The sequence below is a fragment of the Lemur catta genome, chromosome 2 (assembly GCF_020740605.2).
Source record: "Lemur catta isolate mLemCat1 chromosome 2, mLemCat1.pri, whole genome shotgun sequence".
NCBI lineage: Eukaryota > Metazoa > Chordata > Mammalia > Primates > Lemuridae > Lemur > Lemur catta.
This window is the reverse complement of record NC_059129.1, coordinates 62452211-62468233: the sequence shown is the minus strand read 5'-3', so window position 1 is coordinate 62468233 and position 16023 is coordinate 62452211. Positions and strand designations below refer to the sequence as shown.

Genomic DNA, 16023 nt, shown 5'->3' with positions numbered 1-16023 from the left:
TGTTTCGAATAGTGTATTAACTGGTAAAAAAAAAAGTCTATTTTAGATACTCATAAGTTCCCCAAGTAACTGCCTTTAGTGCATTTCAAAGACTACTTTCATCACTAGAGATAAAATGAAGGGTATTAAATTAAATTAATTTCACTGCTATGAAACAAACTAAAACGAGTTTGAGTTTCAAACACTTTTCTTAACTGATAACATAACACACAGAAAGAATTTATACTTTTTGGTCAATTTCTGCTGAAACTCTGCTTCACTGTAGTTTCATTTAAATCCCCCATGCTTTTAAAGGAAAGGATTGTGTGTGTGTGCACTTTTTTTATTTTTAAAAAAAGTCATGTAATAACTGGAAAAAGACTAAAAATAATTCACTCTTCCCATGGTTTTGTGAAAAGAATGTTTCTACTTGCTTAAAATAAATGAGGGCTATAAGACCAACTGCTAACCAATCTTTTGGGGGTATGTGACAGATGATGTCTGTAAAGCTCACAGGACCTCAGGGGAAAAGTTCTATATATAAAGACAAGCACTATTAAAATGTAAGCACTTTTGTAAAGGTAAACTACAATCCCTAGCATGAGATTCATGCTACCAGCTGAAAATAGGGCCCAGGTAAAAAGGATTTGTTGGGCTTGTCCTGCCTGAGATAGTGAATCCCCTCATTTCAGACTGATGTCCCATGGAAGGACACTACTCATTTTACATCACCTCAAAATGCTCTACTCCTCATCCCATGCAGTAAAACATTTGAGCATTCTGGACAGCTTCCACTTTTTTTTTTTCCAAAATTTTGTTTTATTTTATTATTGGCTAGAAAGATGTTACAGTCAAAAAAGGCAATAATACTAAAGGAATCCTCTCTGCTTTTCAATATGCAAATATACTTCTTCCAAGAGAGGCCCTGGTGTGATCTGAAGAGTCCATGTGAACTTCTTTTCTGGAAACTTCCTTGCTTTAGTTGTATTCTTGAAGAGCCTGGGCCATGAAGAGTTTGCCTAAATTTTGGACAGTGAACTCCTTGATGTTCTGGCAGTAAGTGTTAATCTGGCCCACAATGAGCAGTGCATCCATCCTGGCAGGGGCTGCAGTGGTTTGAAGAGTTTGAACAGGTCATCCTCAGGGAGTGGGGGTTCTCCTCAGCTCTGACGTTGCATATTCTCCTGCTGGCGACGCTGCTGACACTGATGTTTCTGCTGCTGCTGTTTACTAGTATTCCTCATGTATGTGTTATATTTAACTGTATCTTGGCTCGTATCATCCACTCTGTCCATCAGCAACTGTAGATTCTTCCCCAAATGATTGCTGCTAGCAAGACTGAGCAATTCATGTTTATCTGCCACAGCTGACGTCTTTTCAAGTTCCCACATCATTAGGACGTTGATCAGATGTGAATTTTTAATTACAATCGGCACTTCTTCAAACATGTGTTCAAAGGTGATATTTGCTTTTTTCAATGCTTCGGGGGAAATATCCTTCTCTTTACAAACTTCCATCAGTTTAGGAGTCAGTCTGTAAGACTTTAGTGAGAGAGACCCTTGGGCGGTTTTTATGGAATCATAAATGAGAATGACAGATTCTTCAATGGCATGTTGGTAGGCACAAACCTCCAGCCTTCCTCCTTCATGGTTCTCAGCCTCTCTGTCCCCAGGCCCTCCTTCCTGGGGTTGCGTGACCAGAGATTCTCACGGGTTTGTGCTTTTCCCCCTTCAGGACTTTTAGTCATCATGCCCGTGTTTCTGACCAAATATGCCCATTTCCTTTGCTAATCCCTACCACTTGCTCAAACTATAGGACATGACAGTCTCTTTTTTGCAAAATTTTTAAAAAGATCAACTCTTTTTAAAATTTCTTTCCCCTTTAAACTTCTCTGCCCCTCACATATCCTAACCATTGAGGAAAATAGATTTCTCCTATTATGATTAATACATGTTATCAGGAATTTTAAACACATTTCTTATTCACAGAAAACTTTTAACTCATGGTTCATATCAGTTTTTCAGGATACTGTTACCAATGGTCCTTCCTGGATTTCCATTTCTCCAATGTGTCTTTTTTCTTGTACTTAGAAGCCACAGAACCCTATGCTTGTTTGCAGACATTATTACATTTTCCCCTTCTTTTGTTTTTGACATACTAGTAATATTTAATATATAATTATAAATATATTTGATATGAGGCAAAGTGGTTATTTTAAAAATACTTTTAAATGTGAATATAAAGAAGGAACCAGAGAAGTCCAGCAAATACATTATATGATGAGCCTCATTTATTAAACAGATCTCTAGAATTACTATGCAGAATCATTCAAAAATCTTACCCTGAACTCTATAGTTAAAAAAAAATTTTTTTTTTACATACTGATTAAGTGTGAGTTTCCAGGAGCACTGACATAGTTTTAAATCTCAGCTTTGCCTTGTTTTCATTTGAGTTTATAAGGCAATGTAAACCATTTAATATGAATAAGAAAGTTTTGAGTAGGAATGTTAAATTCTGTTTGTGATACTTCAAATCTGTGTACTTATATCTGGCAACAGGTCTACACTTTTACAAGAAAGCTAAAAACTATGTAAATTATTCATGAAAGTATAACAAAGTAGAAATTTGTAGCTAGATTGCCATAGCCTTAATTTAAAGTTACAATGACTTACAATATATATGGAATTTAAGCAGACAAGATTGTATCTTCTCCACATTCCTTAAAATCTGATATAAAAATGATTTAGTCTATATGCTGGGTAGAGAATTCTGGACATTTTACATCATCTATTTCTGAAAAGGGTAAAATTCCAGTATAATTTAGTTATAGAACCCATAATTTAAGAGTACCAGAATCAAATTTAAGCACAGGTTGAAAATAAGTGAAGATCAGCTAGACATGTGAATGAGAAACAATGTACTGATTGGTGCACTATGAAATCGTCCATAAAGGATGCTGCAAGAGTCTTTTTTGAAATGAAGGAAAGATAATTTTTGCACAAGTTCCATCACAGGTGTTTTGGGTTAAGCAATCAATTACTGTGGGTTTAGGAGGAGGAAAAAACAAACCGGAATTTATGATAACATCTCAAAGTGATATCAACGTTTAGACTGATAAATCCTCAAATGAATGTTTTTCAAACTGTGTACCCTAGAAAGAAACGAAATGACCGTGTTTAGAACCACTTATCCCTGTAACATCAACATGTCTCTAAAGAGCTGTTTTAAGCCAGAATCTCCTTTAATAACTTTGTTTTTAAAGAAATAAACATCGTGAAAGTCACATATTCCATAAGGAATGGTCTGAAATACAAAACAGTGAGTTTGGGATAGATCCCTGGTTTGCCAGCCTACCTTCTCTATGTCTATAAATTTGAAATAGTCTCACTTGTGTTCTTAGGCAAATGTGACTGCAATTTCACACACTTTTTTCTTGACTCCTATATGAAGAGAATCATCATTTCTTTAGAAGATATCAGCCCAACCCTATCCTTATTCACTCTTTAGTTAATAAGACTGTAAAACAATATTCCCATATATTAATATTTGATTCTCAAATTGTTTATTTTGCCTTGGTACCTGTACAATAATTTTGAGGCAAAAACAAGATGGCCAAGGCATACATAGCTCTAAAATAACTTTTCACATGCAAAGACTTAATGGGTATTCTTTTATTGTAAATGCGAAAAGAAAATATCTACGCTAATACCAAACTCTGGACTCCTATAATTGTTGTCATTACCCCTTTCATTTCATAATCCAAGCATTCCATGATAGGCAAACCTGGAATAATTGGGCACTAACGGTATTTCTTTGAGTCTAGCTGCCACCAGCGGGATCACTGGAATGCTGTCACATCCTTCAAAGAACATTTCCACTCCATGCTCTGCTGTCTCTTCCTCTCATTTCTGTGGGAGAACGTGTGTTTAAGCTCGAACAGCTCCCAGCAATCAAGTTTTTCACCTCCTGTTGTCATCCCACCCAATTAGCAGATCATATCCCTACCTTCTTTCCAGTGTCGACATCAAGTTTTGGATATCATACAAGGACATTTTTTTCTCTTGCTTTTAGAACAGCCTCATCTCATCACTGGCACTGTCTCTTGCTTTGGTACGGTTGTTGGTGCACATGAGATTGCTGCTCAGCTCACCTTCGAGGTGCTACCACTCTCTGAAGCCAGTGCTGATGCTGGTACAGGAGATAAGTTTGGAGCTCATTCTGTGGCTGCCACCCTGATCCACTGTGGAACTGCTCTGAAGCCACTCCTCTGATGTAGAGAAAATCTCTGTCCACCACTTGTGTCACACTCTGTTAATCAAGTTCCAAAGTAATGTTACCTTGTCCTCTCAGTATTTTCCAGACTTTGGGTAAAAACAGTGTATGAGATTTTCTCTGAATTCCCTTCGTTTCTAGGAGCTAGACATGCATCCATTGGAGCTATGCCAGAAGCAACTCTGAGTTATATGCTCAAAAATCACTGCTTCCTCATACCCCCTGGAACACTGCTCTGAATTTATGCGTTAGGGGCTCACCTTGTCCTTAAGATTACTTTTTGACCATGAAATTGCTCAATCGTCATTCAAGTATAAGCCTGGCAAATTGAACCTACCAATGTTCTAGCTATGCCTAAACGTGTCTGAATCCAAAGGTGACTAACCTTATGCTCAAGCTGATATCCTTCCCATCCTTTATTATACTGCTGTTTTCATTACCCCACCCAATTTTCATTTCCATTGTTTATTCAATGCTTAATCTTTACATATATATAAAATATGACATAATATATTTATATTATATTTATATAACATAAAAACATATTATTTATTATTTATTAATATATGATCAATATATTGTTATTAATACATTTATTATATATTAGTAATATAATTGCTAATAAATAATTTTTATTATTTAATATTTATTATACAATACATATATTATTTATAAGCTAGAGAGCACCCAAAATAAGGATCAGCTTTGAAAAGTAAATTCATGATAATACACACACCCCTACAGGCTTCCTAAATCAAAATACTTTACATAGGTCTCTGTATATTTGCAATACCTAAAATATACTGTACATTTAATAATAAAATTCAAATTTATTATGTTCAAATACATTTTATAAAGGATTCACTATTTTTAATACAGGCAATAAAGTTCCTATCAGCACTTGTGACAAAAATAGCTGCTCAGCCATTCCATAGGTTTAGTCAACATAATCAATGTCGGTATATTATGTCTGAAGGAGTAGTTCAAATAGTTAATGCTTCTATGGTGTAGCTCAAGACCAAGGGTAACTGAGCAAGCATTAACTTATGGAATCTTAATAGTCACCTCATTGCTGAAGTAAAAAGGAAACCAAGAGGAAACTTAATAATATTAAAAGTTATTTTAAAGGGAGTTCACATTGGTTTGAAGGGTACTTTGCTTCACACACAATATCCACCTTTGTAAAACCCAAGAAACCCATATTTGTAACAAACACATATCTTTACAGTTTTCAGAACATAAATCTTTAGAGCAGTATTATTTCTCCACAGATAAAAATTAAAATATTGAAAGTCTTTGGAATAAAAATAAAAGCAACATTCTTGCATACCAAAGGAAACTTGGAACTTTGTGTTAAGTGCTTATTTAACTATAAAGGGGTCAGTGTGTGTAGTAATGAATAGAAAACTAATTTTATTGTATTCCATTTGTGAACGTCTTGCAGCAACCTATTTTAGTATTAGAAAGATCATATTTTAAAAATGATTTCTGTAGTCATCAATGTATACAAGTAAAAATTTAGTTCCTGTTAAATTAACACTTCATTAAAATATCAAAATAAAAGCTTTGACAAATACTTTTTATGTTGCACTCCAAGACAGAAAAAAAAAATTTAAAAATTTGAAGAACAGATTGCCAGTTATTCTATTCTATAGCAGTTAAGTTTCTCAGTTCTTTTTTTTTTTTTCCTTTTGCTGTGCTCTCTGTCACTGGAAACATCTTAAACCAATTTCAAGTGCTACACCTGAATAAACATGTTGTAAAAGTGTTTATGTATTGAAGTGGGTCAGTTCAAGGTATGGTATTTGGCTGGAACTTCTAATTTCTCTTTTTACAGCAAAAGGGCTGCCAGAAGGAGGAAGTCTGAGCTGAATTAATACATTTGTTACAGTGGAAGTAGAATGGAAACTGCTCTGACCACAAATCAAACTGCCTCTTTCATTTATGCCAGTGACAGAGTTTTTCTAAGAAATATAGACTCTGGCATAGAGCCACTATAAGTTTGCATTTAAAAGAGAAACCTATATGCTTATTTGTTTGAGGTTTACTGCTTTGATTATTTGTAAGTCCTTTCTCTGGTAGGACTGAGTACAGTGGCATTTGTGAGGCCGATAGCCATTTTAATAGTTATAGGAATTGGACAAGTTTTCCCAGTATGCTGTAGAACAATTGCGGAGGATACCTATGCTGTCTGGATTGGTGCAGACTTCTTTTTTTTTTTTAACCAATACCTCCACATTTAAAGGATCTCTGTGTCCCTCTCAACAGCTGCACAACCTCACATGACACAGTCTCATTTTCTGACGGTAGAAGGTCTCTGCACAATACAAGCATACACAAAAGTGTTTGTGCTGCCAAAATAAATTTTGTTAAGAGCAAGAGTTTATTTGCTAAAATGCCATTGATGCCGTTTCAGGGACTTGTTTCCCTTTTCTTTCTTCTAAGGTGGGTCAGGTCTTATAATGGACTGAGGTTGCTCCACAGTCCTTACTGAATAAATATTTTAAGAAAACATGCACATCTCTCATGGGGTAAGCCAGAGTCAATCACGCACATATTTCAAACCACATTATATATTACTCTTAAAAGATCAGTAACGTCTGTCTCTAGCGTAGAAACTTCTCATAAGTTTTGAGGAATTCTCAACTAAATTTACAACTTCAGGTCAAATAGTTCATCTTCTTTGAGTGATTTTTCAAGGAACCAGGTATCAGTCAGTAGTTTCCTTTTTTGTATATGTGCATTGCTATACAATTTTTAGTGATTAGTTTAAATTAAAAGAGCCTAATGAAAGTAAATTATAAAAAAGGAAGACTAGCATTAACCTAACTCCTAAGGCATTTGTGGAATCAATTTAAATAATGCATGAAGATCATTTAGAAAAATGCCTAGCAGATAGATACATAGCAAGCACTCCAAATACATATGACATGGTTATAATTACAAGTATTATCAGTACTACCCCCATGGGAGTGGTACTTCCTTAACATCGACTTCTAGTCTGTAGGGCACCTTGACTTCTAACTCATTCCTGTAGAGGTCCTGGTTGTATCCCTCTTCTCGGACACACAACCACATCAATGGGCCCAGAAAGTTCTGAGCTGCAGGCTAGTTTAGAGGCAAAATTGAGTCTCAAATCTCACTTGGATTTTTTTCCTCCATTCTGAGAGTCTCCAGGCTTAGTTCATCTCTTCTGAAATCCTTTCAATAAACATTCAGGTGTGTCAAAACTTAGAGGGGAAGGGTTTCTGAAATGTCCATGTTTATTTCATATGCAGAATTAACTGGACCTTAATACAAACCTCTATCCCCAGACAGGGCTTGCAGAATGACCTGTGAAGAACTTGAAGCAGAGCACAGCTTTGTCAAGTTTGCTGGGCACTGGCCAGAGGTGAAGGGGGAGGAGGCTATCAGCACTAATTAACGCTTGAAAGGCTTAGAATAGGCTGGAGAAAGCAGAAACACTCTGCCAGGCATTTAGCTTTTATCACGGAGGGGAAAATTATTGGGCATTTAGTGCAGAAGAACCCGTAGCTAATACTTTAAAAATTGTTATTGAATGTGGACATTTCCAGGCTGATGAGTAGTCAGACCTTTCCATTTATAGTGTTCCTGACTTCAGGGTCTGAGAAGCTATCAGTGAGAGCAAGCAGCTGGAGGGTACTCTGCGGTGGAGGATGATGTAAAAGGGAAAACCACGCAGAGATAATTTTCTGTAATAGTAAACCTCAATGTTTATAAGAATCCTGACCTGGAAAGAAAACATTCTGATAATGTTTTCAAACTTTTTCTGTTTTTCAAAATACCCTCAGAATTCATTCACGTCGAGTAAACGCTCTTTCTTGTTCCTAAACCAAGCGCCTGTGCGTTCTGTTCCAGGACGCAGCATCAACGTGAAATCCGCCGGTCTTGTGGGGAGACACGGGCCTCAGTCAAAACAACCTTTCATGGTGGCCTTCTTCAAGGCCAGCGAGGTACTTCTTCGATCCGTGAGAGCAGCCAACAAACGGAAAAATCAAAACCGCAATAAATCCAGCTCTCATCAGGATTCCTCTAGAATGTCCAGTGTTGGAGGTAAGATAAAACCCGGGCCGGCAGTTGTGCACCGAGAGTTATGGGGTCGTGTGTTGCAAATCAAGTAGCCCCAATAAATTTACTCTCTGTATATACCCTCCTATGGCATATTAAATCTTCCAGTGATGTTTCTAGTATCCCAGGATGTTTCATCAGTGAATCACTCAGTAATTCATTTTAAAATAAGTATGACTGGCCTTCATAGGCTGAAAGATTCAGTCCAAATTAAAATCAAGCTGGCAGTAATAAAATTATAAAATGGCTAGATCAACAAAGGCCAGCCCAAACTGAACTATACAACTTGCTGAGCTAACTTCCCCAGGGCCTCTCAAAGATGGATGGTCAACCAGGTAAATTCGGCATAAAATTCCTTTCTTTAGTACTTAAATTCATACATGTGAAATATGCACCTCAATTTTTTTTCTGAAAATAGGAGCAGGATAGATAGTATGATAATGAAGGTAATATTTATGTTTTCACGATTACTTGGAAGGAGATTATCTGGAAAATTTGCTTTAGGTACATGTCTACACAACGTATATGTAAAATCTTTCAACAAAACATTACAAATGCACAATTGATATCAAAGTACTTGCAGTTTCATCTATTGATTGACAGAAAGAGAGATCAAAATTGCAATTGATCAGAAAGCATCTAAGTGCAAAAACCCTAAATGACTTAATCATATTATTTATACCAAGAACTACCTTGTTTAGTTCAGGCTGTAAACAGGTAAGTATTCTTAGATGAAAATAATGGCTATTTTAGTCTAAGAAATTGTTTCTTATCTGTAAAAAGGTAAATTTGAAGAGGGAAATTTAGCCTGGAACCTCCCAATTTGGTACAATTGCTTGTTGATTTGTAAAATATGTATTCTGTACTAATGGCTGCCATATGCATAGTACCCTGCTAGGCACAATGGATGGATGGTGCACAAAAGAAACACAGTTCTGTTTCCTGCATATGGTATTTTAGCAAATTAGAATTCTAATTTCTCACAGCCTTAGCCATTATTCCTATATTCTTCATTTTTTCCCAGGTTACTTAAAAATGACAGATCATACAGCAGCTACTTATTACTAAATCATGTATGAGTGTTTAGATTAGAAATAGATGATTATAAATCAAACAAAAGACATATAATTTTGTTCTTTGTTTGAGACTGTCAACAAAAATACCAAATGGAATTCTTTGGAGTCTTTCTAAAGTGTAGGCACCAGGAGAATCATGTTAGAAAGAAGCCCTTTTGCTGTATCTCACAACAGAAGCAGGAGGGAAGATTTCTATATGAAATTGCATTCTGCTGAATTAAATGCTACTTACAAAGTGATGTTTTAAAATAATTTTCCAACAAAGAAATTGAATCACCTTTTTCACTTCATAGTAAAACAAGATATTAGTGCCTTATTACAAAGCTATTTTGTAAAGATCTTCCATGAGATATTTAGTTTGGCAAAAAGTTATAATTACTTAATATGAAAGATAGAGAAAAATAACTTTCTAAGACCTTTTCTTCCTTGTAAATACTAGCCAGTCAAAGTTGTATATTTTTCCTTTCATGTAGAATGGTTCTAAATTTGGTTGAAATGTTTTTAATTTAATGTAGCAGACTGAATTAAGAAGATTTGCTAAACCTTGAATAAAATAGTAAATAATTTTTGAGGAAATTACAAAGGGAAAAGTATAAGTCACATATTTATTATTAGAGCTCATAATGACTCTGGCAGAGGCGTTCCAGTGACTGTAGTCATCAAAGTCCTTTTCCCTATTGGTTAACTCTATTTATCTTCTCTTCCTGACCACAAGTAACAAATGTACTTCTATAACCAGAGATGAATAAAACACATGGAGCAGAAATCACGTAACTTTTCACCAGCTTCCCTTAGCACCATTTAGAGTCTAAAATTATTCTAATATAGACCAATATTTTCTTTTTAAAAGTTTGTCATTGGCAACCATCTCTGTGAAATCTGTGGTAGATGGTTTTGGAGTGTGTTCATATTTTGATAATAAGAAGAAAGAAAGTGGCTGGTTTGTTTCTATGAGACTTAACCTTTCAATAGGTAGTGATCAGGCTGACTGGGAAAAGCCTCATAGGATTTGGCCTGAAAGACAGGGGTTTAAGGAAAGAGAATGCTAATATAAACAGAAAATTTGATACTTAGGAGACTTGAAATGCCAGCGAAATTTTAAAATTATCCAAATATAAATAACAAATGCTATAATAGTACCAGGCTTTTACTATAAAGGACTGTGAAAAAGATCCATGGCTAAGAAGGGGCAGGATGGGGCTGGAGTTAGGGGGGAGAGTTGCACTAGATGTTTGCCTGATTGCATTTTTTTTTCTTTTTTGCAAAGCATATCATCAAATGTTGAAAGTATCAATTTGTGCGGGAGAATTGAAAACCATGTCATTTTTGCTGTCTTTATCCCATTTCTTTCCTATTTCAAAGATTTCTACCTTCTGTTCTGTTTTTTTTCTTCTACATTCCTGTGGAAGAGCCTAGAACAGTGTCTAGCACGGAAAAGGAGTCCCTAAAATATTTGTTGAATAAATTAATGTGCTGACTTCATAGGAAAAACTAACTTCTTTTTTCAGGTAAATAGAGAACTATTACTCCCAGGTTTCCTGCAGAAACTGCCTTTCCTTGTTTCTCTTCAAATCTTTGGCCAGAAGGTTGAACAGACACATTGTGGGACATATTAAATATTTCCTGTTTTGTGTTGAGGCAGCAAAATGGATATTTCTTTGAATTTAGATATGGAAAGGAAGGAAATGGAGGAAATATAGCTAAATTTTAAGCTAGCCACTCTTTAAGACATGAAGACATTAGGTTGATAAGATATTTTTAAAAACCTACAGGGCATGATGCTATTATTCTAAGGACTATATCAGTCCTGAAAAGAATACAGTACAGTTATACCTCATTTTATTGCAGTTTGCTTTATTGTATTTTACAGATACTGTGTTTTTGACAAATTGAAGGTTTGTGACAACCTTGAGTTTGAGCAAGTCTATTGGCACCATTTTTCTAACAGCGTGTGCTCACTTTGTTTCTGTGTCACATTTTGGTAATTCTCACAATACTTTAAATTTTTTTATTATTATTATATCTGTTATGGAGATGTATGATCAGTGATTTTTGATGTTACTATTGTAATTGTTGTGTGATGCCACAAAACACACCCATAGAAGATGGCAAACTTAATCAATAAATGTTGCGTGTATTCTGACTGTTCCACCAACTGACCAGCTGTTACAGCTGTTACTCCACTTCTCTTCCTCGCCTCAGGTCTCCTTATTCCCTGAGATAAAACAATATTGAAATTAGGCCGCTTAATAATCCTACAGTGGCCTCTAAGTGTTCAAGTGAAAGGAAGAGTTGCAGGTCTTTCGCTTTAAATCCAAAGCTAGAAATGATTAAGCTTAGTGAGGAAGGCGTGTCAAAAGCCAAGAAAGGCCAAAATCTAGGCCTCTTGTCCCATGTGGTTAGCTGAGTTGTGAATGCAGAGGAAAAGTTCTTGAAGGAAATTAAAAGTGCTACTCCAGTCAACACACAGGATAAGAAAGTAAAACAGCTTTATTGCTGATATGGAGAAAGTTTAAGTGATCTGGATAGAAGATCAAACCAGCCTTAAAATTCCCTTAAGCCAAAGCCTAATCCACAGCAAGGCTCTAACTCTCTTCAATTCTATGAAGACTGAGAAAGGTGAGGAAGGTGTCAGAAAAAAAGTCTGAAGCTAGCAGAGGTTGGTTCATGAAACTTCAGGAAAGAAGCCATCTCCATAACATAAAAGTGCAAGGTGAAGCAGCAAGTGCTGATGTACTATCTGCAGCAAGTTATCCAGAAGATCTAGGTAAAATAATTAATGCAACTGCCTGCACTAAACAACAGATTCTCAGTGTAGACAAAAAAAGCCTTCTATTGGAAGAAGATGCCATCTAGGACTTTCATAACTAGAAAGAAGTCTATGGCTGGCTTCAAACCTTCAAAGGACAGACTGACTCTCTCGTTAGGGGCTGATGCACCTGGTGACTTCAAGTTGAAGCCAATACTCCTTTACAATTCTAAAAATCCCCAGGGCCTTTAATAATTATGCTAAATCTACACTGCTTGTGAGCCATAAATCAAACAAAAAAGCCTGGATGACAACATACCTGTTTACAACGTGGTTTACTAAATATTTTAAGCCCACTGTTGAGACTTACTGCTCAGAAAAAAAAATTCCTTTAAAAATATTACTGCTCATTGACGATACACCCGGTCATCAAGAGTTCTGATCAAGATATACAAGGAGATTAATGTTGTTTTCACACTTCCTAGCACAACATTCATTCTGTAGCCACAGATCAAGGATTAATTTTGACTTTCAAGTTTTATTACTTTAAAAAAACTTATTTTGTTAGGTTATAACTGCCATGGACAGTGATTGGCCTCATGGATTTGGGCAAAGTAAATTTGAAACTTTCTGGAAAGGATTCACCATTCTAGATACCATTAAGAACATTTGTGATTTACGGGAGAAGGTCAAAATATCAATATTAACAGGAGTTTGGAAAAAGTTGATTCTAACTCTCATGGATGATTTTGAGGGGTTCAAGACTTCAATTGAGAATGTAACTACAGATGTGGTAAAATAACAAGAGAACTAGAATTAGAAGGGGAGCCCGAAGATGTGAATGGATTGCTATAATCTCATGATAAAACTTTAATGGATGAGAAATTGCTTCTTATAGATGATCAAAGAACATGGTTTCTTGATATAGAAACTAATCCTGCTGAAGATATTGTGAACATTGTTGAAATGCAATAAAGGATTTAGAATATTACATAAACTTAGTTGAGAAAGTAGTGGCAGGGTTTGAGGATTGACTCCAATTTTAAAATAAGGTAAAATGCTATGAAACAGCATCATATGGTACAGAGAAGTCTTTTGTCAAAGGAAGAGTCAATCAGTGCAGCAAATTGTATTGTAGTTTTATTTTAAGAAATTGCCACAGCCACCCCAACCTTCACCAAGCACCATCCTGATCAGTCATCAGCCATCAACATTGAGGCAAGACCCTCCCACAGCAAAAAGATTAGAACTTGCTGAAGACTCAGATGATTATTTGCATTGTTTAGCAATAAAGCATTTTTAAATTAAGGTACGTACATTGTTTTTTTAGATATAATGCTATTGAACACTTAATAGACTATGGTATAGTGTAAATATAATTTTATATGCACTGGGAAACAAAAAAAATTGCTTTTCTGTGTTATTGCAAAATTCACTTTATTGTGTTGGTCTGGAACTCAGCTTGCAATATCTCTGAGGTAAATAACTCTGAGGTATGCCTGTATTTAGAGCCTGGAAGAACCAACAGGGCAAGTGGCAAGTCCTGGCTAATTACAGAAATCAATTGCTATTTCATGCTAAATACTAAAGATCTTCAAAAGTGGATCCTGTGGTGGCTCTGCCAAAAAAGATGGTGATTTCTTAGGGTAAATCTTTCATATACCAATGTTCCTTATGATGGGCTTAGGTCCCAGTAAACCCACTGAAAGTTGAAAATGTCATAAATTGAAATGTGTTTAATACACCTAACTCACTGAACATCATAGCTTGCCCTAGCCTACCTTAAACATACTCTGAACACTTACATTAGCTTACAGTTAGGCAAAATTATCTAACACAAATCCTATTTTATAATAAAGTTTTGAATATGTCATGTAATTTATTGAATACTATGCTGAAAGTGAAAAACAGAATGATTGTATGGGTTCTCAAAGTATGGTTTCTACTGAATGCATACAGCTTTCACACCATTGTAAAGTTGAAAACTCTTAAGTCAAACCATCATTAAATCTGGGACTAGCTGTATTTACTAAAATGGAAACATTCTGCCTTTATTCTCAACTTTGATAGCCACTATCTGTTGCCTAATAGATACAATGTAAATTCATGCCTCTTGGAACAACAGATATTCATCAAAACAAGAAAACAAGTGGATTTATGTCTTTAGAATGCTTTATATTATATAATTAATACATATTTTTAGTTACTGTTTAAAAATAATAAAATCATAAACAAAGCTAAAGTTCTTCCTTGTTCACCTGATCCTTCCATGATAGATTACCCTGTTACACTGATATCAACATGGTACAAACATTTTCCTCCATATATACTTCTCTTCTGAGAGAATATACTTTTGTTCTATGCTGTTTATTACATGAAGGATGTATTTTATGTATTTTAAAAATAATGTTTATCCCGCTTTCAAATAGAGTGACCTCATTCTTTTCAACTGTTGCAACATATTCGATAGAACCAGCATCAGTTTATTTAATCGTGTCACTCCAAAAAAGACATTTTCATTGTTTCCAAATTGGAACGCTCAAAATAAATGCTGCACTGAAAATCCTGCAATGCTGCACATGTAAGAATACCTCTAATCCACAGAATTTCTATAATAATTAGCACTGAACTCTGGTATACATTTCCTGAATCATGCATAATTTTGGAAACTCCTCCTAAAGTAATTATTTTGGTGCATATAATTTGTAGTTAGCTATATATATCTACCTGTATATTTTTGTACTTATCATCTGTCTATCATTTAATACTGGCTCTACCACTGACTAGTTGTATGATAATCTTGGACAAGATACGTTACTTCTGTCTGCCTCTGTTTCCTCATGTGTAAAGTGGGAATGTTACTAATACCTGCCTCACAGAGTAGGATTGTATGAGTTGTGAGGATTAAATGAGTTATTGTGTGTAAAGAACTAAGAACACTGGTTCATGGCAAATGCTTATTTCAGTGTCATTGCCGTTATCATTGTCATTTTTAAAATGACTTCATATTTAGTTTTGTTTCTCAGAACTGGTACATAAAGAGTTCAGACATCAGAAAACACTAGAAATTCTCTCTAACAAGTACTCATAGCTAAGGTCACTTGAGATTTCTTGGATTTTGAGACTTTGGAAGCAAGAGGAATTTTAGAGTCTTTAATGTAATTTGGCTAATATATATGAGCAATTAAGTACATAATTTTTTAAAAAGCTTGCCAGTATACATTAAGTCATTGTGTCTATTTTCAAGTCTCTCTCTAGAGAGAATCCACAGGGAAAATATATCTAGGAATAATTTCTTATAAAATAATATTTATTCAATATTAAATAAACATGCATTATTGCCAGGCACAGTAATAACTACATGCTGATTAAAGATAGCACAGGGATCTTGCTTCTCATAAAAGCACTCCCATAGACAATGGGAAAGACATGCACATGAGTAATTATTGGGAGATAATTCTATTAGAGTAGATATAAGGACACTTGAGAACAGTAAAGATAGAGCACTTAGCAGCACCAAAGCATGGCCAAAAACACTTCATGAGGGACTTATATGAGAAAGAGTAGACATTTTTCAGAAATCTAGGCATAGATGAAACCATTTCAGATGTACGTGCACAGTTGTAAGGCATGGCTGGGATCCTTACATGAGAGGAGTGTCCTATCAGCTAGAAAATTATGCAGAGGCCAAATCATAAAGAGTAGGGTATGTGGTGTTAAGGAGCTGTGATGTCTTTGTGTAAGCAATTGGAAAAGGGAGAGCCATAATCAGATATGCATTTTAAAAAGTTAAATTTGGCAGTAGATTGCAGGATGGGATGCCAAGGAAGGAGACAGAAAGCTCAAATAATGATTAGA

At 35.3% G+C, this 16023-nt stretch overlaps 1 protein-coding gene across 2 annotated transcripts in view; it reads left to right on the top strand.

Annotated features, from left to right (window-relative positions):
• Positions 1-16023, top strand: part of BMP5 (bone morphogenetic protein 5) — a 123209-nt gene that overhangs the window by 95909 nt on the left and 11277 nt on the right. For both annotated transcript variants that reach the window (XM_045543781.1, XM_045543779.1), the window contains one exon: positions 8131-8325. In XM_045543781.1, coding sequence (XP_045399737.1) covers positions 8131-8325 — 195 coding nt within the window. The remainder of the gene's footprint in view (positions 1-8130; positions 8326-16023) is intronic.